The 26527-nt window shown below is 39.3% G+C and overlaps 1 protein-coding gene across 9 annotated transcripts in view; it reads right to left on the minus strand.

Annotated features, from left to right (window-relative positions):
• Positions 1-26527, minus strand: part of Sbf2 (SET binding factor 2) — a 306924-nt gene that overhangs the window by 68976 nt on the left and 211421 nt on the right. For all 9 annotated transcript variants that reach the window (XR_001785572.2, XM_006507927.3, XM_006507926.2 and 6 more), the window contains exons 17-18: positions 22310-22378; positions 978-1148 (exon numbers count right to left, since the gene is read on the minus strand). Coding sequence is in view for 8 of the 9 variants with exons in the window: in XM_006507927.3 (XP_006507990.1) it covers positions 978-1148; positions 22310-22378 (240 nt within the window). In the remaining variant the exon portion in view is untranslated. The remainder of the gene's footprint in view (positions 1-977; positions 1149-22309; positions 22379-26527) is intronic.

Genomic DNA, 26527 nt, shown 5'->3' on the forward strand with positions numbered 1-26527 from the left:
GATGATGCAGTTATGACTATGTAGCTTTCCTCAGATGCCTAGGATAATCCACACTTTAGAAATAAGTTCAAGAAGAAGATGATGGACAGAATCTGCAGTGATGAACTCCCCAAAATCAGCAGTTCACTCTCAAGTGAGTCAACACTGAGTCTTTTAGGTTGCTTTAAGTTCACTTCATGAGAATGATTTTAATACTTACTACTTAATATTGCCAAGAACTCTTTATAAGCCTTATACATATCAGATAGGAAAATCTTTTTTTTTTATTTATTTATTAGGTATTTGGAAAATCTTACAGTAATGACATCTACATATTTTACAAATGAGGAAATGGGGTAATGTGACTAGTTAGTCTAAGAACAGAGAGCTAGTCAATGGCATTTAAGATTTAGAGTATTTTAATTTTAATTTTCTTGATATTTAAATGCATGTATACAAAGCAATGCTGCATATATATTATATACAGCATACAGAATAATCCTAAAGGAGGACTTACATTATTGCTGATGCGTTTCTGAACAGGACTACTGAACTTTACATTTATCTTCATAGTCAGCTGACCTCACTTTTCTTTTTTTTCTTTCTTCTAATGCTGGGAACTGAACTCAGGGCCTTGTGCATGGTAGGTAAAACCAATCTAATCTGAGCTAAAGTTGGCATTTCTTCAAGGAAGTAAGCAGTTAGAGACTTATACCTGGAATTATTTTAGGTATGTCTTTTTTCTATTCAACTTTCTCCAATTGTTTACAAGAATTTCTCATTAACATTTAACAATTCTAGTGCTAAAGAACTTTAGTATGAGTCATTATGGAAAAATATAGTGCCAGAATCAAAGGAAGAAAGATGCTCACCATGGGCTGCCCGCCCTAACACTCAGTAATCAAGTGGGTAGAATCCCTTTGGCCTCGGAACATCTGCCTGAGCTTCCTTCAAGTCAATCCTAAGCACACACGTGTACTGTTCAGTTCTTCTCTTACCTTCTGCTTCAGATGTGGGATATGATTGTCGTCCTTTGCTGAGAGATACAGGGAGCGAACCTGCTCCTGTACTGCATTGTAAAAAGTTGTCTCCCAAAACTGCTGATTTGTCCAAATGGGGTGGTCCTGTACACAGGTGTAGGCAAACTGGCTGACTCCAGGGGCAAGTTTCTACGAGAGCACGTAATATTTATCAGTACAATGATGGCAGATTACAACAGTTCAGAAGGTCACAGGTGCTACAGTTAATTGCAGAGGTGATAAAAGATTTATTTAAAGGCTTGGTAATCAGCACTGTATTCATGTTCAACTGCAGTCTCTGTATTACATTCTTTCAAGTTTTAGTTACTTTCCCTACCCAAATGAGCATTTTAACAGTGGTTATAATATTAATTGTAGAATTAATATAGTTCTATGACTTATAGAATATACCAGAAATATGTACTACTCTGGTGTGAACAAGGTGGTGTACAGTTATAACTGGAATGCATGCTAAAACCCAATATAATCTAAACATAAAATTCTAATAATATGTCCAGGCAGTGGTGGCGCACGCCTTTAATCCCAGCACTTGGGAGGCAGAGGCAGGTGGATTTCTGAGTTCAAGGCCAGCCTGGTCTACAGAGTGAGTTCCAGGACAGCCAGTGCTATACAGGGAAACCTTGTCTTGAAAAATCAAAAATAAATAAATAAAATAAAAATTCTAATAATACAAAATTTCTCTTATTTGATTTATATTTTTTACATTTGTTTTGTCTATGTACGTATTTGTGTGTGCGTGCACCATGCATATGCATGCTATAGCCTGTGTTCAGAAACCAGAGGACAACCTACAGAATAGGTTCTCTCCTTCTATCATGTGGATTCTGAGGATCAAATTTAAGTTTTCAGGCTTGCTGGCAAACATCTTTATTGATCCATCTTACTGGTGTGAGAATTTTAATTAATTTTTCGGACAGGGTCTTCCTATCGTGCCCAGGTTAACCCAGAATCTTCTTGCCTTAGCCTTATGAGTACTGAGATTAGACATGCGCACAACTATTTCTGGCTAGGGGGTATAATTCGCCACCTCTTAGCAAATACTGGCTAACATTACAGAAAAGAGAAAAAAAATGTGGTCCATTTAACCTTCTGTAATTGAATTAATCTGTTTTTGTGTGTGTGTGTGTGATTAGAAGTACAGTTTCTGATAAGTTTTCTTTTTAAGCAATTTAGTAAGCTGAGTTATGTTCTGAAATGTTCAATACTAAAGATTATTACTGTTAAGGTTTTACATATATAATTATGCAGAAAAAGTTCATTTTTAGGGCTGTGTTCTAGGTAAGCTAGCAGTAGGATGCTATGCTTGATGCAATTTCCCTCTTGATCTAGGGCATACCAACCCTAAAGCTGGAGCAAGCACCAGTATACCGTGAAATTCAGCCTTACACACTTACAAGCAGCATGACTGTGATTTTGCCTGCAAGAATCTCTGTGTTGTGAACTGCCTCGGGGGTGACTAGCTATCACTACAGGCCCTTCTCTAAGGTGGCTATAAATAGACGCTGGCCATGAGGCAGAAAAAGGGGAAGGTCACGTTTGGTTTTCACGATGCCTCATTTGCTCCCTTCAGATGCTGTCTTCCATAGGAAGTGATGGACACAATGTGTGTGGTTCAGCTAGCTGTGTCAGCCGGAACAACACTGAATCACGGGGTTTTTCTATTCTTTGCCTATAGCTATCCAATGACTGGATTATATATTATCTCCTCCATATTTTAGATCTTTATTTCAGTAACAGCTCAGAGTCCTATGCAGAGTGAGAATGTTTATTCCCGGGTTATTTTTATACCACTGCAGCTTGCTCATCATACTTACTTGTTACTCCCTGTCCCTTCCTCTCCCCAAATGGCCCCCCTCGGCTTCCATATATAAATATATGATCGTTTTAGATTTTGTATGGGTGAAAACATGCTATATGTGTCTGAAAGAGATTGTAAAAGCATAAAATTCAAATAAGATGAAGCATAATTCTGAGCTGGGTGTAATGGTGCACGCCTTTAATTTCAGCATTTGGGAGGCAGAGGCAGGTGGATTTCTGAGTTCAGTCAGCTTGGTCTACAGAGTGAACTTCAGGACAGCCAGGGATATGTAGAGATACCCTGCCTTACTCCCTCCCCCCAAAACAGAATATAAGTTGCTTTTCCCTTGAGTATAACCCAAGGTAGAGCCATTTCTTACAAATGTAGCACAATGTAAGCCACAGCAGCTATAAATGGTCTAGAGTCTTAACATGATATTAATAGAGATGAGTTAAAAACCCGAGCTGTCTTTGTCAGTCTCTTAGAGAGGCTAGGGAGGTTCTTCCTGACTATGACAGTGTAAAGAAGCCTTGCCTTTCCCCTTAAGCACTACGCTCAGTCATGCTACATAGTTCTTTTCCTGATCACATATCCACTGGAATAATTTCTCTGTTTATTTGTAAACTAAATAAATATGTAAAACTTTAAAAAATCTTTGTAACAAAATGACATTATATATTCAAAGGCAGAAGAATGGTGCAAAGCAGAATGAAAAGGGCCAGAGGAAGAGCCAGAGCCTGTTCACTAGTGACAACTACGGCATTCTTAAGGGAAGGTTTGTGGTGACAAGATAGTCAACATATAGCTGTAGCAGCCGATTAAGCTATACATTAAGAAATCATTAATTCAGTGGGATGGCACATGATTTTAATCCCAGCACTCAGGAGGCAGAGACAGGAAGATCTCTGTGAGTTTGAGGCCGGTCTGGTCTATATAGCGAATTCCAGGACAGTTAGTACTGTTGCATGGAGAAACCCTGTCTTGAAAAACAAACAAGCAAACAAAAACTACTAATTCCCAAGTACTTAACATATTACATTTTCTGAGCATGAAATACACCTTTTTTTCTTGGTGATTTCATGCTATGTTCAATTGTGAGGAGGGGTATGTGTCTTTGTTGGTTTGGACACTTCGTTGATGGACAGGCATGTTCACAGAACCAGCAGAGGGCAGTGGGACCTTTTCTGCCTACATATTGTTATTGCTTCAACTAGCGACTATAAAAGAACTTGGCAGAAATTGGGTAGAAGGAATACTGGATGCTTTCATTGTCCATCTGAGACTCAGTGAGAACATATTTGTCCAAGTAACATAGAAATGATGTGGACCGACTGACCGACCCACCTACCTACCTAGCTATCAACTAAACAACAGGGTCTCAGATGTTCTAGAATTTACTATAACCTTGCCAGGCAGGCTTCAAACTCACGAGCCTCCTGCTTCACATAAAGGTGTGTCACAGGCGGAGGTCTGCTCTATCACAACTGACTATGCTTCCCTTGAGACACAAAAATTATCATATTCTACAAGATGGAACTTTAATTATAGGGAAGAGATGTAGTGAGACTTTTTAGGGTTTCAGGTTCAGTGTAACTAGTGACAGGGGCATAAGTTTAGTGAACTGAGAAAATGAGTGACCATGGACAAAACTGTCTCTTACTCTAGTCATATCTTTGGTTTGAAGCAAATGTTTTCCAGGAAAGTTTCCCAAACTGGTCTTAGTGACTTTTCTGAGGTGACAGGGTGGTGATAGAGAATACTTGTCAAATGACATCTCTTTTACCCTTCAACTTTGGGACAAATATTTACATTTCATAATACTTCTTATAATTATACAAGTTATATTTGTCATCCAATTTTGTAAGATATTTAAGAACGTGTTGACTTCCTTCCTTATCTAGAAAAAACAGCCCCAAAGTTACTAGCTTAAGCAATGCCATTCATTTTCTACAAAGCATTCAAAAGAGCTTTGTAGACCCAGCATGAGACAGGATGTGGAGAATAGACTTGTGGTACTCAGACAGCAGGCCCAACTCAAACTCACATACATGGACACAAATCATCTGAGGAGATGATCTGGAGTTATGTGAGTGTGCAGAACTGTCTAAAGCCTGTGTGGCTAGAATTGGCTCATAGCTCCACTTAGGGCAGTTGAAAGGAAGCCCGTTTCAGGGAAGAGGCTAGTTGGCAGGTCCGATGTCACAGACAGGTAATGATCTTTGAGAATAATGTAGGACAATCTAAGGTGCTGAGGATTTCCTTACTATATTTATTCATTCAGTACTCAAAGCAGTCTCACGACCCACTGACACACGGTACGACTTCTTATTTCAGGAACATGAGAAAACTGAGGCACTGAACTGGAGCTGGGCGCTCTCTCTCTCTCTCTCTCTCTCTCTCTCTCTCTCTCTCTCTGTCTCTGTCTCTGTCTCTGTCTCTGTCTCTCCCATTGCTGTTTCCTACTTCTTCCCTTAATAGCTCTTCCATCCCCTCAGGATCCTCTTTCTGGTTTCATGACCTACAGACACATACATATGGAGAAATGTATTTGTCGTTGAGTCTAACTTCTTCCTTCGTTCCTTCCTTTGCCCCCCCCCCCTTTTCCTTCGTTCCTCCCTCCATCCCTCTCTCCTCCCTCCCAAATGTTAAAGGCAGGTTTACTGAGAAGCTGAGTTCACTGGCTCCAAGGACTGAGGCCAGGGGAGTCATCATGGGGAAGGGGAGGGGAAAGAGAAAGAGAAAGAGAAGAGAACGAGGAAGGGAGTGTCTGTAGATACAGAAGAGGAAGAGAGAGATGGAGAGAGGGGGGATGGATGAGGGAAGGGAGAGAGAGAAAGAGGGAGAGAGAGCGAGTGAGTGAGAAAAATTGGATTAAATAGGAAAGAGCCTTTTTGAATTTATTTTTTTTTATGGCTGAAAATGTCCATCATATATATCACATTTTCTTCATTGAGACTGGTTCCATTTCCAGCTATTGTGAGTAGTTCTGTAATAAATACCGGATGTTCAAGTATCTCTAAAGTATGCCCACTTAATTTTGTTTATGTGTGTGAGTGTCTGATTGCTGTATGTATGTGTCTGGTACTTGTAGAGGTCATCAGATCTCAAGGAACTTGAGTTATGGTTGTGAACTACCATACAGATGAAGGGAACTGAGCCCAGGTTTCTTTTTATTTTTTTTATTAGATATTTTCTTCATTTGCATTTCAAATGCTATCCCAAAAGTCCCCCATACCCTCCCCCTGCCCTGCTCCCCTACCTACTCACTCCCCTTCTTGGCCCTGGTGTTCCCTGTACTGGGGCATATAAAGTTTGCAAGACCAAGGGGCCTCTCTTCTCAATGATGGCTGACTAGGCCATCTTCTGCCACATATGCAGCTAGAGACAGGAGCTCTGGGGGTACTGATTAGTTCATATTGTTGTTCTACCTATAGGGTTGCAGACCCCTTCAGCTCCTTGGGTACTTTCTCTAGATCCTCCATTGGGGAGCCCAGGTTTCTATAGAAGAAAGAGACTTAACTATGGAGCCATCTCTCCAGCCCCGAGAAGCTTATATTTCTAACCACAGTGACTAAGGACTTCTCTTTCCCTACATTCATGTCAATTTCTGCTGTCGTGTTTTCTTTGTGATAGCCATTTTACAAATGGGTAAGATGGAATCTTAAAGCAATTATATTTTGCATTTCTTTAATGGATACAGATGTTGCATACATTCTCAAATACTTGTTGATTATTTGTATTCTTTTCAGAAGTGTCTGAAGTTCATTAGCTCAGTTACTGATTAGATGATTTACTTTTCTTGGTATTTAATTTTAGAAATTCTCTCTCTCTCTATTAGATGTAAAGTCTCTGTTTGATGTATAGCTAGCTGGCAAGGCCTTTCCCTGCCTCTACAGGCATCTTTCATTCTCTTGATGTTTTCTTTATTGTAAAGAGGCTTCTGAACTTCATTTAAATTTCATTTGTCATTTCTTGGGATTATTTCCTAATGGACTCCCCACTTATGCCTATATCTTGGGAATATCTTTTTTTAACGTTGTTTTCCTTTAGCATCTTCTAAGTTTCCAAGTCTTGCATTAAACTCTTTCATCCTGTTTTGAATTGATTTTTGTGCATCATGATAGGGATAGTCTCATTCTTTGATAAGTAGATACCCAGTTCTTACAGTACTAAATGTTAAAGAACCTTTTCTCAATATCATTTTTTACAGCTTTGTTTAAAATTAAGTGACTGTCGTTGTCTGTGTTTACTTCTGGGTCCTCTATCCTACTTCACAGGTTTGTGTCCGATTTGTGCCAGTGACTGTTGTTGCTACTATGGCTCCTAGTATATTTTGAGATCAGATATTGTGGTATCACTAGCATTGCTCTTTCTCCTTAGGATTGCTTTGGCTATTCATGGTCTTTTATGCTTACAGATGAATTTACAGATTTTTTTCTGCTAATTCTGTGAAGAATGTCAGTAGAATTTTGATGGTGATTATACTAAATTTGTAGACTGCTTTTGCTAATATCGTTATTTTTATAATATTGATTCTGTCTTCTTCAAATTTCCAATGCTTTATTCTATACTTCCTCACCCATCCAATGTGTGTCTGAGTATGGGTATAAGCATGTGAGTACATGGGTATAAGCATGTGAGTACATGGGTATAAGCATGTGAGTACATGGGTATAAGCATGTGAGTACATGGGTATAAGCATGTGAGTACAGATGCCTGTTGAGGCCACAAGAGGGGGCTGGAACACCTGGAGTTGGGAGTTATGGGTGGCTCTGAGCTGCCTGATGTGGGTGTTGGGATGTCATTAATTTGAAACTTGTACCATACTAATGAGCTAAACTATCAAGCCCTGGACATTTTATTATTTACAGATATCCATCTTCAGAAATGCCTATCTCAATTCTATTGCTGCCTGCAAATATCAGAGATACACAGACAACTTGCCAACTTCTAAGAGATTAGGTGTATAAGTATTTAATGTCAGTCTGGAGCTTCTACCCTGCTTTGATCATTCAGTTCACAGATAAAACACACAAATTTTATATTTATAATAAGCCTTAGTCAGCACTAGAGCTGGGCAGATATCTACCCTCTAGGCTATTAGAATACTCTTTCCCACCAATAACCCTGAGTTATAATTTGCCATGCTCCATCTGGGCAGCTCTTACTCCAGTTAGCTAGCCCTCATGGCTACGTTTCCATGATTCCTTCCCCTATGGTGGCTTCCTCCTCTTTCCACCTTTTTCTCCCTCCTCATGGTTCTCCTTTCACTTCTCCTTCACCCCAACCAGGTAACGCAAAACCCACCTACCTCTAATTCCTCCTATAAATGGCTGCAGCCAATTTTATTTAAGCAATAGTTTTAAATTAAGGTACAAAGTTTGCACAACAAAAGCTGGTAAATGTGAAAATTCACTTGTAGGCCTAGACCTTCAGGTACATAATTTAGCAACAGACAAAACTCCAATATTAGTAACATATTTTCAGGTTTCTTTCTAAGATTACAATTCTAAATCTAGTTTTATTAGCTGGAAATATCATCCAAGAGTATAAGAAAACAGACCAGTTTCTCCCAGGCACTGCAGATGTTCTCTGGCTTCTTCATTGCAATCCTTCACCATCAACACTACAGCATTCTGTTGACTGCTTTCATTACCCCCATACTCAAAACCTTCTTTGAATGTGGTTTCTCTTTACATCTCTTAAAAATCACTGAAAAATCTATCTGTGACCACAAGGACAACTATAAAGCTAGAAAAATTAAAAACAAAACACTTGTACTTCAGATAGAAAGGGAATCTGTTGAGTCACTGAGTGTTTATAATAGCACATAATTCACTTCCTGTTGCAATAATTTCTTCTGTAATTCAGCAGCTCCTCCACAGAGCCCTATGAAGTCTATGACTTCTCAAAAATGTCAACAATGCTGACTAGTATAAAGGAAAGAGTGCTGCCTAAGCAAAACTAAACTAGAAGAATAATCTATTTACAAGTTTGTTTTAGGGGTAAACAGTTGATAAAATCAGCTTTTGTTACTTATAAAGATAGTCATGAGTTCTGAATTTTCCCGTTATAGCATGCTGCAAGGACCTCAAAACATTCTAATTTCCATCATACGACCAATAGTCCATGCCCTAATGAATATATTATAGGCCACTGAAAAATCAATGTAAGTATCAAGCAGTCAAGTGATGACCAGAACAAGGACCAGAACTACTGAGGGCTCCAAGGAGGTGGAAGGGCACAGAAAAATACAGAAAAAAAAATATCCTATTGGGAGAATTTAGCTAATTCACAGAGAACGTTCTCTCTCATTGTTAATCTGGATGAAAAGGCATTTTAGCATTGTGAAGGGCAGTAATTAGTATTGATTATGTACAATATAAAACCCATTTACACAGATCTGTAAAGGTATTTTGCTCGGAATGCTTGGCAAGCATGTGTGAGGTCTTAGGTTCATTCAATGGCACTAAATACACACATATATTTATGTGTATACATTTATGTATGTATCTTTAGATGAGCATGTTTATTTTGCTTACATGTTTCGTGGAGTGAAAGTCAGTAAATGGAAGACTTGCTTCTTGCTCTAGCTAGAATTATAGATAGCAATGGAGACTACAGATCCATAACAGGAAGTACAGGATAGTAGTTGTGAACGCTGGCCTGATTGTGGAACTCTGGCTAAGCTCTATGAGCCTAGGAACTGCATCTCTTCTGTACTTGCATGCACATGCAGAGACTGGGGAAGTAACATTCAGTTTGCAGCTGAAGTCCATCCTGTTCTTCATCCCCCCAGAATTCACTGTTCACTTACTACGTGCCTGCCACTCTAACGGGCGCTTTATGTTTACCACCCGCTTCTGTCTTTACTGATCACAATCCCAGACATTTGTTTAAGATTTCAGAATAAGCTGGAATTCAAATTCACATCTAGTTCCCATTTTAGGGCTTTCCACTTATATCTTCGTTCCATTGCTATTTCTGTGAAGAGACGCCATGACTAAGGCAACTTACAAAAGATAAGAGCTTATTAGGGGCTTGCTTACAATTTTGGAGGGTTGGGCTACGATCATCATGGCAGGAAGCATGGCAGCAGGCATAACCTTGGAGCAGTAGCTGATAGCTTACACATTAAGAGAACAACCACAAGTCAGAGAGATAGATCCAACTGGAAGTTGTATGAAGTTTTGAAGCCTCAAAGCCCACCTCAGTGATGACACCAATCCAACAAGGCCACCCTGGGGACTAAGTATTGAAATATAGGAGCCTATGGTAACATTCTCAATTCAAACCACCAGACCTACTATAATACACCATAAGAATTTATAGTCAGAGTTAAAAGTGAGAGGCTGTGAAGCTAACATCGTATCAGCTGAATGTAGCTGCACATTTTGTTTTGGTTATTTAAGAGGTTGATGAGAGAGTGTGAGTTTATGACAGAGAGGAAAGCAGAAATTGACTCTTACCATTTATGTAGAAACCAGAGGATGACTTTGGACACCTTCTTTTGCTATCTTTTTCTACTTCATATTTTGAAACAGGGTCTCACACTGAACCTGGGACTCATTGTTTCCTTTAGGCTAGCTAACTAGTAATCCTCCAGGACCTACAAGTCTCTACACCTACAGGGCTGGGGTAATAGGCCTACATCTCCAAGCCTGGCTCTCATGGCTGTTGAAAATTTGAAATTTGTTCCTTGTTTTTAACCCATCAGGTATTTTACCTACTGAATCTCCTTGTCCACGATTTTAATTTTTTTAGTTAAATCAAAAGAAGAAATTTTATGTACTGTTCAAATTTATAATTTTCTTGAAAACAAAACAAAAGATGTGCTGACACCATTCCTGCATGCAAGGCTGCAGCTGCTAGGACTGACCAGTGGCTGTCCTGCACACAGGAAGCCTGTTCTTCCTTCCCTTTGCTTCACTCATTTGCATTCTCTGGTCTCAAGCATTCAGTTAGCAGTTCTTAGTGCCTTCCAGCCTTTCTCTCTAAACTGCCTTTTGTGCTAGCTCACTACGGGCCCCTCAATCTCTCAAGCCTCCTTAGCTCCTTGCTGTAAGTTTCTGACAGCTGAGTACTGCATACTCCTTAGAGACTAGAGGATAATATTAGTCTGAACTCCTCGCCATGGCATTCTGGGCATTCTAGGCATGGTTTCAAATCACCTTTGTCATCATACATTTCCGCATCTGATGAGTGAGTAGACTGCTGTTACCTTAAAAGGACATATCCAAGTGTCTTGCTGTAGAATTCCATTTTTTAAATTACATTTTAAACAATGGATTGGATTACAAGTATGATTTTCAAAATTAATTCAAAGAACCAGGAATCTACAACTTCTTTGTAGCTGTCTCTCAGAGATGTGCCCTAATGTATCTGCCTCGTACAGATGCCACTGACAACTAACAACTGGTTAACAAAAGAGATTTGGGATTGATGGTATTGTTTTTTACGATTCATATTTTTTATGTGTTTATGAGTTTTGCCTGGATGTATGCATTTTTACCATGTGTGTACAGTGCCTCCAGAGGTCTGAAGAGGGTCTAAGGTCCCCTGCAACCTGAGTTAATCCGTGAGAAGCCATGTAGGTGCTGCGAACTGAGCTTGGGACCTCTGCAAAGGCAGCAAGTGCTCTTCACCTGCAAGCTTCACTCCAGTCCCCTCGATGGCAGTCTTAAGACTACAGGGTTTCTTAAGTTGCACTTCAGTGAGAGGCTAACGATACCAAGTGTACCCACGATGCAACCTGGGTAGCACAGCCTGGTTTCAAAGACTCACACACAATGCCAGTTAACAGTTTTGCCTAATGTTTCCATCCCATTTACTATGCACTAGGATTTATATTTATCTACTGTTGCATGAAAAAACTGCCAAGACTTGGTGGCTTAAAAATCAACAATTCGCTTAGTTCCTAGCAGTCATTAACCTATCTTTAAGAATTTTAAATTTATATTTGCAAAGTAAACTGTTGTAAGTTACTTTTTGAATTCTAAAATCTCAGTACCCCCTTCCCCATGCTGTAGAGGGGATGCTTTTTAAAGATGAAGCCTGTCCAATATTGTCAACATTCAAACAAACATGAATGGCAGACTCTTAGGGATTTCATTATCTAGCTTTGCTGAAAACAAAACCTCATGTTTAAGATCAATATCTGTAAGAGAAACAAAGAAGTGGGCTGGGTTAGGAAGTTCTCTGCAAGGGGGAAGGGCAGACTTCAACTTCTCCACAACTCCCCTCCCCCAACTCAGAATCAGGAAGAAGACTGCACTGTTGCTGTTGTTGTTGTTCTTTTTTAAAGATTTGTTTTATGTATGTGAGTACACTGCAGCTGTGTTCAGACACACCAGAAGAGGGCATCGGATCCCATTACAGATGGTTGTGAGCCACCATGTGGTTGCTGAACTCAGGACCTCTGGAAGAGCAGTCAGTGCTGTTAACCACTGAGCCATCTCTCCAGTCCGTCTGCACTGTTCTTATTGTCAAACACTTCTCTAATCTGCCATAGTCTTCTAAAAAGAAGAGATACTTGGAGAAACCAACAGAATAAATCAAATTCCATGCTACTGTGGAATAAATTAGTATGTGGTTTTGACACAGAACTGTACTTTCTTTTTCACCATTTTCAGTGGATTTTTAATTGTGCCACATAATATATTAAAAAGCAATCAAATTGATAACTTTTGTTTGACTGCTATTCCAAGTAGGCACTGTGCTGCCTGACCCTCAACAACTTGGCTCTCCTGTACGCTGCATCACTATTTGGCTTTCCTCCATGTTTTTCTACAGAGTTCTCCACGTTTCTGGCCTGTATCCCTCTCTTTTCTGTCCTAGGTATGCCTATAGAAGTTTCTTAAACTTATATTTTAAATTAGATCTCTCTCTCTAATGTTATAAGTATGCAAATTTGAGCTGGAGAGATAGCTCAGTGGTTAAGAGCACTGGCTGCTCTTCCCAAGATCCTGAGTTCAATTCCCAGCAACCACATGGGGTTCACAGCCATCTGTAATGGGATCCGATGCCCTCCTCTGGTGTGTCTGAAGACAGTGACAGTGTATACACATACATAAAATAAATTTAAAAAATGCAAATTCGGTTGAAGAGATGGCTCAGTGGTTAAGAACACTGACTGCTCTTCCAGAGGTCCTGAGTTCAAATCTCAGCAACCACATGGTGGCTCACAACCATCTGTAATGAGATCTGATGCCCTCTTCTGGTGTGTCTGAAGACATCGACAGTGTACTTACACATAATAAATAAATAAATAAATAAATCATTTTTTAAAATGCAAATTCTATTTGTTTTTTCTATAGGTCCATGAAGCCCAAGCTGTAAGTTGGTAGCTTATAGGTATTTTGTTTTGAATTTTATTATTATTAACCAATTAAAAAATCTCTGGCAGTAGATTTTCTTTTGAGATAGTCTTGCTCATATTTAGCCCACAACAGACTATAACTTGATTCTCCTACCCGTACTTCCTGAGTACTGCAAGTATGCACAACTGCATTGGCTAGTTGACTATCAACTTGACATAAGTTAGAGATGTATGGGAGAGGGACACTCAACTAAGGAAATGCCTACATAGGATTTGCCAGTTTGCAAGTCTGTGGTATCTTTTCTTTTCTTTTCTTTTTTTTATTATTTTGTTTTAAATCAATTACTTTTTTTCAATTTTTATTAGATATTTTCTTCATTTACATTTCAAATGCTATCCCAAAAGTCCCCTATACCCTCCCCCAACACTGCTACCCTACCCACCCACTCCCACTTCTTGGCCCTGGCGTTCCCCTGTACTGAGGCATATAAAGTTTGCAAGACCAAGGGGCTTCTCTTCCCAATGATGGCCGACTAGGCCATCTTCTGCTACATATGTAGCTAGAGACACGAGCTCTGGGGGTACTGGTTAGTTCATATTGTTGTTCCACCTATAGGGTTGCAGACCCCTTCAGCTCCTTGGGTACTTTCTCTAGCTCCTCCATTGGGGGCCCTGTGTTCCATCCTATAGATGACTGTGAGCATCCACTTCTGTATTTGCCAGGCACTGGCATAGCCTCACAAGAGACAGCTACATCAGGGTTCTTTCAGCAAAATCTTGCTGGCGTATGCGATGGTGTCTGCGTTTGGTGGCTGATTATGGGATGGATCCCCAGGTAGGGCAGTCTCTGGATGATCCATCCTTTCATCTCAGCTCCAAACTTTGTCTCTGTAACTCCTTTCATTGGTATTTTGATCCCTATTCTAAGGAGGAACGAAGTATCCACACATTGGTCTTCCTTCTTCTTGATTTTCTTGTGTTTTGTAAATTGTATCTTGGGTATTCTAAGTTTCTGGGCTAATATCCACTTATCAGTGAGTGCATATCTAATGACTTCTTTTGTGATTGGGTTACTTCACTCAGGATGATATCCTCCAGATCCATCCATTTGCCTAAGAATTTCATAAATTCATTGTTTCTAATAACTGAGTAGTACTCCATTGTGTAAATGTACCACATTTTTGTATCCATTCCTCTGTTGAGGGACATCTGGGTTCTTTCCAGCTTCTGGCTATTATAAATAAGGCGTAATCTGATTGCTTTGAGAAGGTCCAACCCATTATGGATGGTGGCTCCCCTGGGCAGGTGGTCTTCTATGGCCTCTGCATCAACGTTCTTGCCCCCAGGTTTCTGTTCTGTGTGACTTCTGGGCCCTGCCTGACTCTCCTCAGTGATAGAGTATGATGTAGAACTGTAAATGGAAATATAACCCTTTCCTCCCCAAGTTGATTTTGGCCATGCCATTTTATCTCAGCAATAGAAACCCTAACTAAGGCACTATGCTCAGACTCTTTGGTCCTCTGAAAAGCTGATAATCTGCCAACATTGTGTTCGAATTGTTCCTCTTATGGTAGCATCCTTTGGAGGTCAGAGGGCAATTTGCCTGTGTCAGTTTTTTCCTTCTACCTTGTGGGTTCTGGGAATTAAAAGCAGGTCTTTAGAATTAGCAGCAGACACCTCTATCTACCAAGCAGTTTGTTGGCCCTGTGCCCACATTTTTTTTTTCTAGCTATGTGACTAGAACTTTATAAACAGTAGCTGTTCTTTTAACATAGAATATTCTTTAGTTGGGTATAGTTTCTTCAATTACTGGTATTACTTTTCTGGTTCCTTTAAGCATTTGAGTTTTCATTATGTTGACGAACACTAGAAGAGCAGAGAAGACTGACTACAGATTCTTTCTGTCCCTAAGTGTCACACATTTAGTGACCTTCCATTTTTAAACACAAACATTTCACATTTACCTTCCAGGGAGTTAATTAAATATTTTGTTTGTTTTTAGTTCAAACAATCAACAGATGACCTTTCAGTAGTGAGTCAATAGGATGGGGAGTTGGATAGGGAAGTTGGGGAGTGGGAGGGAGAGAGGGAAGAAGGTAGGAGGAGAGATGAGAGAGGAGGAGAGTGGGAGAAACAGGGAGGGAGGGAGAGAGAGAGAAAATGTTACAGGCTATTTGATTACACTGTGAATTCTGAGATTGTGTTATTTACTGAAAATACCTGTTTCTAGTTGTGGTGTGGCTCAGCCCTTAGCACACACCTTTAATCCCTCTGGCCGGAATAAAGACATACCCTTAGTACACATCTTTAGTCCCAAACAATGAAAGTAAAGTTAAGTTTGTAGAAGGAAGCAACCATATTTGAAAGTGACATCTAATTGAATGGTGAACAAAGTGAGAATCAGAGAAAGATTGGGCAGAATAGGATATGCCCAACTCTCATAGTAAGAGGAAGAAAAGAGAGCTACTGAAGAGAGAACAGCAAAGAGAAGGAAAAGGGGAAAGAGGCAGTTTTACTGGGAGAGTTTTACAGGGACAGGTTGAAGAGAGAAGGAGCCAGAAGATTAGAACATATTGCCAAAGTTAGTACGAGGCCAAGCAGAGCATTTCAGGAGAGGCCGAGAGAGCAACGCCAGCTTGCATCAGTCAGCTTGGCGAGGAGTTTGAGCTAGAACAGCTGAGCTGATCAGCCAGCCAGAGCTCAGTAAGAACTAGGAAGGGTGAGCTTACTCCGCAGTAAGTCTCAGAGGCTGTAAACATTCTAGGCCTAGATAAGATTGTATGGAGGCTAAGAGCTTCCAGGACTAGGCCTGGGTTAGCGAATGGAGGCAATAAGCCTCCAAGATTGTACTTAGATCAGGTGAATAAAAAATACTTTTACAAGAGAAAATGGGAGGGGAGAATGGAGAATATGAATGTGAGAAAGAGTGAGAATGAATGAGAGGGGAGGAGACTTTTTCAGGAGCACCCAGAGGACTGCGAAGATCTCGATACATACATCTTGCCTTCCCTTTTTTACATTTCCACCCTTGCAATGGGGCTAAAATTCCAGTTTTAGGCATGGGAGGCAAGCACTCTTTTGCTGAGCCATGCCTGCCCTTCTCTGCAGTCTCGGCAGTTGTTTACAATCCTTGTTCATTATTGGTTTATTAGCAGCAGCAAAGCTCAGCACAGAGTCAGTAAGAACTGTTGGAGTCCAACACTCAGATGGAGTAGCAGTTCTACTGAGTTGATAGGTACTACCATGGTTTTAGTTGTTTTGTTTTATTTTCTGAACCTTTGGCTATTATAGGAAAGAACAGAAAAGTGAAACAGTTCATAAAAACAGTTTGCTGAGGGTTGAAATGTCTACCATAGGCTCATATGTTTGAATACTGAGTCCCCAGCTGGTGGTCAAATTGGAAAGGCTGAGGAACCCTTAGGAAGAAGAGCCTTGCTGGAGAAAGTGGGTTGTTGGAGGCAGGCTTTCCTGCTTTATAGCCTGACTCCACATCCTGCTCCTGCTGTACTTCCTGTGTATACCTGCTATGTGACTAGCCACCCTTCAGTTTCTGCTACCATACCTCCCCCACCACCATGGACTATATTCCTATGCAACTACAAGCCCAAATAAGTCCTCTCTCCCTCAAATTGCTTTTGTCAGGGTATTTGATCACAGCAATGAGAAAGTAACCAAGACATAATCCAACTTAAAAAAAGAAGATCATTAATTAAAATATATAAATTCAAGAATATTAAAAATTCTGTTAACTATCCACTAGAAAACACAATCATGGGTATCATTTTTACTTTATATAAATTACTCCATAACATTTTAAATCATTAGTTTAAATAGTGGACATGAACTAATCTTAAAAATGTTAGTTCTGAGTTAATTATAATTCATAGTTTCTTAGGAGTACTAAGAAAAACAGAAGTTCTTCAAAACTTGAAAGAGAAAGTAAGACACAGGGGGTGGGGGTTGGTGCTATAAAAGAAGAGAGGTATTCTAACTGTCTTAAATAATGTCATAGTTAGGGTTACTATTACTGTGATGAAACACCATGACCAAAGCATCTTGGGTAAGAAAGGGTTTATTTGGCTTGTACTTCCACATCCATAGTCCAAAATCAAAGAAAGTCAAGACACGAATTTAAACTGGTCAGGAACCTGGTGGCAGGAACTAATGCCAAGGCCATGGAGGGGTGCTGCTCACTGGCTTGTTCCTCAGGGCTTGTTCAGTCTGCTTTCTAGACCAAGCCTAGGGATGGCACCACCCACAATGGACTTGGCCCTCCCCTATCAATCACTAGTTAAGAAAATGCCCTACAGGCTTGCCTACAGTCAGAATTCATGGAGGCACTTTCACGGTTGAGAGTCCCTTCTTTCAGATGACTTTATTTTGTAGCCAGTACAAAAAGCCAGGGGAAATGAAAGAGGGAATAAACTTTCCAGCCATTCTAAATTTCTGTGCTGCCAGAAGTATATTTGCTGTAATAAAGATATATTGTGTCTGGACCAAAGCAGATTCAGTAAGTGCTGATGGCTCTTTTCACTCTCAACCATTTTCCAGCTATTTTTAAGGAATTTATTTTGTAGTAGAAAAATGATACAAGAAGACCTTAATTCACACCCTCCTTATCCTTTTTCATTTCTTCCAAAAACAGATCCTTTGAGATCTGTTATAGGGAATGAAATATATATCTGGACTATGAAGTTGGGAGAAAAAAAATTCTTTTCCTATGTTGTAGTCTCTTACCAATTAAAATTAACGACTGATGAAATGTCTATTCTTTATAATACTGTAGAAACAATTTATATTATTTATTGAAACAATCTTAATACGATGAAAAAAGGTTTATTTGGATTTCAGCAGTTACTTACAGACAATAATTTTACAGTAGGACAACTACTGTCTGTATTAACCAGAGTCAAGGTCAGTCAGTATTCAAGCAGAAACACACAAAGTATTTCATGTTCTGAACACTTAGTACACTTTTTGTTAAAAATTTTCATAGATTAGAGACTTATAAATAATATTATATAACAGTTGTTGAAATTATAACAGCATTTCCTGTCCTTGTTCGAAGATTAACGAAATATCCTTGCTGGACATGACCATGAAAATGGCTGGGGGAGCGCGGGGTTAAGAGTGATGCCAACTCAGTATTTCTAGTCAAAACCCCCAAAAGATTCTCAGAATTATGCCTGCACAAATCGTGATTCATTTGGAAAACACTATTAGAGTTAAGATCAATAAAACAAAAACAATAAAAACAACACTTGAGCTTTGGAATCACACAACACAGTTTAAATCTGATCCTAGGCAAGGGAGTCTTTCTGAATCATACCCTCTTCTGTCAACCTAGAATGATACTCCACTGCAGTGGGCCAGGGACTGAAAGGCTAAGTGCAGTAGAATTCATTAAACACCAGCTCTCCTTCCTATCACCTTCCTCTGGGCTTCTCTTTACACTGTTGTATTAGTAAACAGACTTTTGTAAGGGATAACAGTACTTGGCATGAAAACACAGTAGAACTTACATACATACATATACACATGTACACACACACACACACACACACACACACACACACGAATGATCCTTCTATTCTCAACTCTTGGCAGGCACTGTATATATGATAAAATGCACCTGAAAATATTTTTATTTCAAAATTAAGAGATCTAAAGATAGCCAGTTAATAGCATGGGTTTTAGGGAAGGAAGCCAGACACAAAAGAACATATTGAAAGGCAGGGGAGACAACTCAGTTGATAAATCACTCACTGTACAAGCATAAGGATCTAGTTGGCGTGCCTGGAGCTTGATGGGCAGCTAGTCAAGCAAAATGTGTAATTTTCAGGTCTAGTGAGAGACTCTTGTCTCAAAAACTAGAATGGGGAGTGACCAGTGAAAATACCTGAGACTGTCATCTAGTCTCAACGATCGAGTACACTTGTATGCACATGGACCCAACATACACATGTACACATACACACATACAAGAATACATAGTATATAACTTCACTCATGTGAAATGTCCAAAGCATGCTGAACAGAACGTAGATGCACCGCTGTCTGGGCTTGGGTATGCGGTTTCCTCTTGGGGTGAGAGAAGAGTCCTAACTCTAGATGGTAGCCAGCAGGCTGTCGTCTGCCTGATTTGTCACTATATACAGAGCAGCAACTTTACTCTCTTTGTTCCAGGCGTTAACAACCAGAGGCTAGACACTCTGAACTCATTAGGGTAACAAATACCATCTGTACCACACAATCACAAGGCATAAAATGATAGATAACTTATTTATGCTAACAAAACACGGCCATTTACAAACTTATCAAATTAAATCAGGGCACAGACACACTGGACTCTATCAGGGACAGTAGGCAAGTGGGTTTATTGAAAGCACGAGCTCAATGATGTCATCTGAAACACATGGCAAGAGAGACATCTCTGCTATACACAACGTGGGTCTGTGTACCCTGGCAGCCTTAGGTGTGTTTCTGTACAATTTTACAGTTTTTTACTTTCTTGGTAATTTTTTTATTTATATATACAACAATAAATGAAATCATCATGGCCTCTGCCTTGGAGATCATGAAGTGATCAGCCTCTGTCTCTGTGCTTTTACTTCAAAAAGAAAAATAATGAGAAGAAGGCCTGATAAATGGTCAGTAATGCCGTTTTTCTTTCAAAGAAAGAAACTGTTTTGGGAAAATGGAATAAAACCAGGAAAAAGACATTTCATACTTTTTAATAATATCTGAATTTCATTTTTAAAAGTTATTTTACATTTATTTATTTGGTTGGTGTGTGTTCATGTATGTATACTTGTGTGTAAGGGTGTATTTATGTTAGTCAAAGGACTACTTGCAAGAGTAGGTTCTGTCCTTCTCCATGTAGGTGTCAGGGATTGGACTCAGGTCATCTGGCTTGGTGGCAACCACCTTTACAACTGAGCTATCTCACAAGCTCCCCTATTTGAATGTTCTAACCATGCATATATAATATATTTGTTTAAAAATTCTGATGGCTTGGTGGTATTGTGTAGCAGACTACTTTAAATCACTATTGTATTAGTAAGACTATCAAGTTTCTAGAGGCTATGCTATCATACTATCAATGATGCAGCTTGCACATTGTTTGATATAGTAATTTTATATGTTGAGATGCTCAATAAAGTTTGTTTTCAAGGAGTAATTTTTGTTGTTGCTGTTGTTGTTGTTTTTTGAGACAGGGTTTCTCTGTGTAGCCTTGGCTGTTCCAGAACTTGCTCTGTAAACCAGGCTGGTCTGGAATTCACAGAGATCTGCCTGCCTCTGCCTTCCAAGTGCTGAAATTAAAGGAGTAAGGGTTTTTTTTTTTTTAAATAAAAAAGAATTTATTTATTTATTTTTTACTTGTTTTGCTTGCATGTCTGTTGTGTGTGAGAGGATGTCAGATCCCCTGGAACTGGAGTTAAAAGACAGTTGTGAATTGCTATGTAGGTGCTGGGATTTGAACTCGGGCCCCTTGGAAGATCAGCCAGTGCTCTTAACTACTGAGCAATCTCTCCAGACTCTCTAGGAAAGTTTTATTACATTAAGAGGAAAAAAGGACTTATTAAAATATTTTTTAAAAGAAAGTAACTAACTACTTTCTGATTAGAATTACTGTCCCACTAGATGAAATCCATAACCTGTTGCTAGACAAGTCATAGGCCACATGGGGGGGGAGGGGACCTACTATCATTATTATACGAAACGGAAACAGTATTAACAGACTCCTAATGACATTGCTGTATCATAAATCAATGCATCTCTCACCCCTCACCTGAGACGTAATCAATGCATCTCTCACCTGCTGCTACTTGCAGCAGATCGAGATTAATATAAAGAGCCACTAGCCAAGGTGCAGAGTAATCCAAGCAAGTCTTGCCAGCACTCAGCGGGTAGTTTCCACATGTCAGCTTGCTGGCTGCATCTTATGCTGCCAGTGACCACAGCTGTCTCTCCCTAACAAGACTGTCTAAGGAGAAGTCCTCTTCTAAGTTTACTTCTTTACAGGATATTAAGATTTAGCCCTCGAGGTAGTAGCTGCTCCTTGTATTCTATTCCTGCATCATTCTCTTTATTCTTTAGAATTCTCTTTATTTTAGTAATTATTAATAGTTCCTTGCATCATAACTCCCTTGAGCTAGGTGTAGTACTGTATGCCTTTAATACCAGCACCTGGTAGGAAGAAGCAAGCAGATCTCGTGAGTTTGAGACTAGCCTGGTCTACATAGTTAGTTCAAGGTCAGATAGGATCAGGTAGGGTTACAAAATACATAGATCTTGCCTCAGCTAACCCCAAACAAAACCAAAACCACACAACTTTTCCTTTTCAAATGACTGATATAGCTTCAGGTTCCTACTGAAAACTTGAAAACTAACTAACCCTACTAAAGCAAAGCCATAGATGTAACCCACAGTGTTAAGTATTTACTATTAAGTATGACAGTGACCTTGTTAGCTTGCTGCCTCCTGAAGCTTACTGTGCAGATAGCTCAGTATTAAGTCAGATGTTGCCACAGTCTAGTCCTTTTGCTTATTTTAGAAAGAAGTACTAATTGTCTTATTCAGAATGTGGATCTTTACAAAAAAGAAATAATAAAGACAACACGATAGATTTGTTTGCTGTAAGAGCTAGGGCTGGCAAGATGGCTCAGTGGGTAAAGTTGCTTACCCCCAAGCTTTACAACCTGAGTCCAACCCTCAGAACTGACATGGTGGAAGAATAGAGATTCAATCCCTGCACACTTTCCTCTGCACACCACGGCAGAAATTCACCTGCTCACTCACCTAACCCTAAATATACATGAGCATGCAAAATAACATGTTATAGAAAGTGCTAATATTTTATACGATGGCATGAACAACAGCTATAATGAAGTATAAACTTCATGTTGAACAGTCCAGAAAGTTTCCAGTAAATTCTATGTTCTGTCACTATGGATCCATTAAGTGTCTACTAGTAACATAGGTGGGCTTTCTGTACCAGGGTGAACCCACCCATAAACTGATCTGGACCAGAGTTTCAAGCTCTGTAAGGAGAGTAACGCTGGCTGGACCACAGTAAATATAATTATGGGCAGAGTCACATAATGCCATGAAAAATCAAACAGAATACACACATGTAAATTATATGTTTATATACAGACCAAACAAACTTACCCTATAGAAAGCACTGGTCAGGGGGAGTAATGCTGCAGCGATGTTATATTCTTCTAAACTTGAACAATCCTTAAAGGAAACAAAGGCAAACGAAGCTCATTAGGATACATATCAGAATCACAAAAGGTTTGCACTACTGTCCTGTGAAATTTTTTCATTTTATTCCAAGTTGTCATTAGGGCATAGTTGGGTAAATTCAGGAAAGATATTGTTTCTGAAGTGCACTCATTTAAAAACACAGCGTAAACGCCCTGGGGAGGTCGGGACTGTTACGCTTTACGTACTGAGGCGCGGCTACTTTACCTTAGAGTCTGTGTTAAAAGGGCTTTTCATACACAGAGACTTCAGAGGGGATTTTCAATACCCAGTATATCTCACTGAGCCTATTTCCCCCGCATGCTTTACTATTTCTTACACTGCAGTGTGTTTTACAACTCATTAACAGTACCATTTTCTTCCTCAGTGCTATATAAGAAAACTGTGTTGTTGGGGAGCAGAATAGAAAACGCTGACTGGAAAGATGAAATGGTGACACTGCTGAAGAACAATATGGCAGGTAAAAGGAAGGAGGACAGAACTACTGTATTGGTTGGACTTGAAAGCACAGCACATAGATAAAAAATGTACGAATGTATGTATGTATGTATGTATGTATGTATATGCAATTACTGTATGTTCCAGCTTATTTACATCGTGACAGGAACTCAAAGAACCAAAGATAAGAACTGGAGCTGGAGAGATGGCTCAGTGGTTAATAGTCCTGGGTTTGGTTCCCAGCACCCACATGTGGCTCACAGCTCTCTGTAACTCTAGTTACAGCCAATCCAACCCCATCTTCTGACCTCCTCTACCACTGAATAGATCTGGTACACTCAAGATACATTCAGGTGAAACACAGCAAATAAAAATAAGTACATCTTTTAGAAAAAAGAAGATAGATAGCACTGGTATTTTTATATCTAAATATGTAAAATATATAGGAATATATGATAAGTACATGTGGCATATATATATGTATGTATATATATATATATATATATATATGTATATATATATACACACACAATAGAATATTATTCTGCCTTAAAAAGGAAGGTACTTCTGACATACGCTGTAACACGGATAGACCTTGAGTCATCATATAAATGGACGTTTGTAGAGTTATACTAATTAGTACAGTTACAGGGCTGCAGGGCATCTGAAGCTCTATTATGGCCTCTGTGGGTACAGGTACCCACATGGTACACATGCATACATACTGGCAAAACATTACTCACATAAAGTAAAAACAAGAACAAGAACAACAACAACAACAACAAGAAGATATAGGTACAGTTTAATAGAAAAGTAGCAAAGAAAATAACTACAAGAACTGAAAAATGGATTACATGAAATTTAGAAGTTTTAATAGGAAAGAAAACGATCAGAAAAATGAACTGTCCATAGGACAGTAGAAAACTTTTGCCAGCCTTATTTTGGACAGGAGGTTCATATTTAGACTGTATAGATAACCAGAATAATTAAAATACCAAAACCAAACTCTCAAACAGAGCAAGGATCAGAAGAGACAGTTTACAAAAGATGGGTTAAGACATTGGGGGGTAGGTGCTGGAGAGATGGCTCAGCAGTTAAGAGCACTGGCTGCTCTTCCAGAGGTTCTGAGTTCAATTCCCAGCAACCACATGGAGGCTTAACAATTGGCTATAACTGTAGTGCCATGGGACTCAATACCCTGTTCTGATGTTCAGACATACACATAGATAAAAGAAACAAACATATGAAGTATTTTAAAAAGTATTCAACATCCACAGCCATTAGAAAAATGCAAATTAAAACTTGAGATTCCATCTCATCCTAGTTAAAATGGTTATTATCAAGTAAATAACAAATGCCGGAAAGGATCCTGGAAAGGATGCAGGGAAAGAGACACCATTATTAAATGTAAACTAGTAAACCACTATGGAAATCAGCCTCCAGGTTTCTCAAAACAGAACAAAGAACAGAACTACCATTAAGACTTAGCTATACTCCTAGGTTTATACCCAAAGTATTCCATACCCACAGACACTTGCAAATTTATCACTACTCTGTTCTCAACAATAAAGAAAAGTAATTAGCCTAAAATGGTCACACACACACACACACACACACACACACAATTTGGCCATGAGGAAAAATAAAATTATGAAATTTGCAAGAAAATTGATGGAACTGAAAAATATTAAGTGAGATGACACAGATGCAGAGAGACAAATAGCACATGTTTTCTCCTAGACATGGATCCTAGCTTCAGCCCATCCCCACATACACCCCCTCCCCTCCACACATGAAGATCCAGAAATAAAAAGGCAAAGACATGAGGGCAGCCATGTTGTTTATGCTAGCTCTATGAGGATTTGTGCTGGAATCTGGATACCTGTTGTATAGATATTAAATTGGACCAAATGATCTTTGGCTTTAGATTAAAAAGAGTTTCAGCTATAAATGGGGTTAAGTGCTGGAACTATTTTAGTTATGTCTTTCTTTCAGGCACACACATGCCAGGAGACAGGAGTGGAGAAGAAGAGAGACAATCTCTGTGAATAATAAAACCAACTGAATGAAAGATGACTTCAGTGCTTACCTTGCATCCACAGGGCCTTGTACCCTAACACCTACCCCACACAAACAGGAAGATGATTTTGAAGCTAAGTCATTATGCTGGAATCACATTTAGATTTTATCTTAAGATATGGTCAGGCCACATAGAGAACCCTGCGCCTTTTTCCTATATGGTATCATGTAGGCCTCCATCATTTCCATAAATCTTATAAAATAATCCAGGGACAGAGCAAAAACTGTTTATCTTTTCCCGCTTGACTATTCTTTACCCCCTTAGGACACTGCTATGTTCAAGAATGTCATCTATGTCCCAGCACATCTGAATTTCTTTAACAGAAATGCTTTGCATGTTTCTGAAGACTGTCATGAGGCCCAAGGCAATAAAGTTCAACAGACTTGAGCTGTAATCTTCTCCCAAGGAAATGGTTGGGATGCCAAGATGCCTTTTGACTTTGACTTCACAGCAGGCCTTCATTTGTAATGATGCTGTCCAAACTTTAAGTGACAACAGCTGTGATATGAAGCTCTACACATTCATTTATAAAAACTTCCCACAAATTAAAAAATTAAAGAACAGTGGATTTCAATCCATGACCAATTAGCAGAGGCCCAGCAACCATAAAACATTTAGATTAGGAAGAGCTATTTATTATTTTACAAAATGTTTACACATTGTAGCGAATGTCTAAAAACTTTTTGCCAGTCAAACACTGATTGCAAAATATAAATATAAAATTCCTCGCAAATCACGTTAGAGACATTAATTAGGGTAAAGATGGAAAACTTCTAAAACAATAAGGCTACAGCTATTGACACAGCGATTGCATTCCAGAACAGTGCAGTTATCTATTGGGAATCAGTTCCCAAAAGCACATTCTGGAGTCCCCTGTGCTGTGGCAACATAACAGGCTTGCAGTTACAAATGTACCAGGCAATTCATGAACTTGCAAGGACTAGCACACTTATGCTTTACTCTCAACTTCAATATGTAATTTACCTTTAATTATTCTGCTACAATTGGAAAGTGAGCCTTGTAATCTTAATTGCCATTCATCTCTAAGCACTTAGTACTTTTATCCTGCATACTTTTTAACTGTTTTGGCCAGCCGTCCTATTTCATAAAACTTTGGAATCTCTTAAAATTGTTATATTTAAACATTTAAAAATGAAAATCAAAGGTATTGTACATTAATGGAGCTAACTATAGAACTTAGACTAGGTAGCTTAGGAAAAAATGAAATATAAAATAGCGGTGAATTATCTGATCAGGTATGGGGGGGCAGGAGAGAAGGTTTGAAGGCTAGCAGAATGAATGAAAATGTGTAACCTCAGGGGTGACAGTAGGGGGACTCTCTAGAAAGTACCAGAGACCTGGGAGGTGAGAGACTCTCAGGACACAAAGGGAGGGACCTCAGGTGAGATGCCTGACAGTGGGGAGAGGGAACTTATTTTAGAGTCCACCTCTGGTAGAAAGACATAGCATCAAGTGGTGATGGGGTTGCCATCCCATAGACAAAAACTCTGATCCAGAATTGTTCCTGTTTAAAAGAACTGCAGGGCCAAAAATGGAGAAGAGACTGAGGGAAAGGTGGTGCAGTGGCCAGCCCAACTTGGGAT

The sequence above is a fragment of the Mus musculus genome, chromosome 7 (assembly GCF_000001635.26).
Source record: "Mus musculus strain C57BL/6J chromosome 7, GRCm38.p6 C57BL/6J".
Classification (NCBI taxonomy): Eukaryota; Metazoa; Chordata; class Mammalia; order Rodentia; family Muridae; genus Mus; species Mus musculus.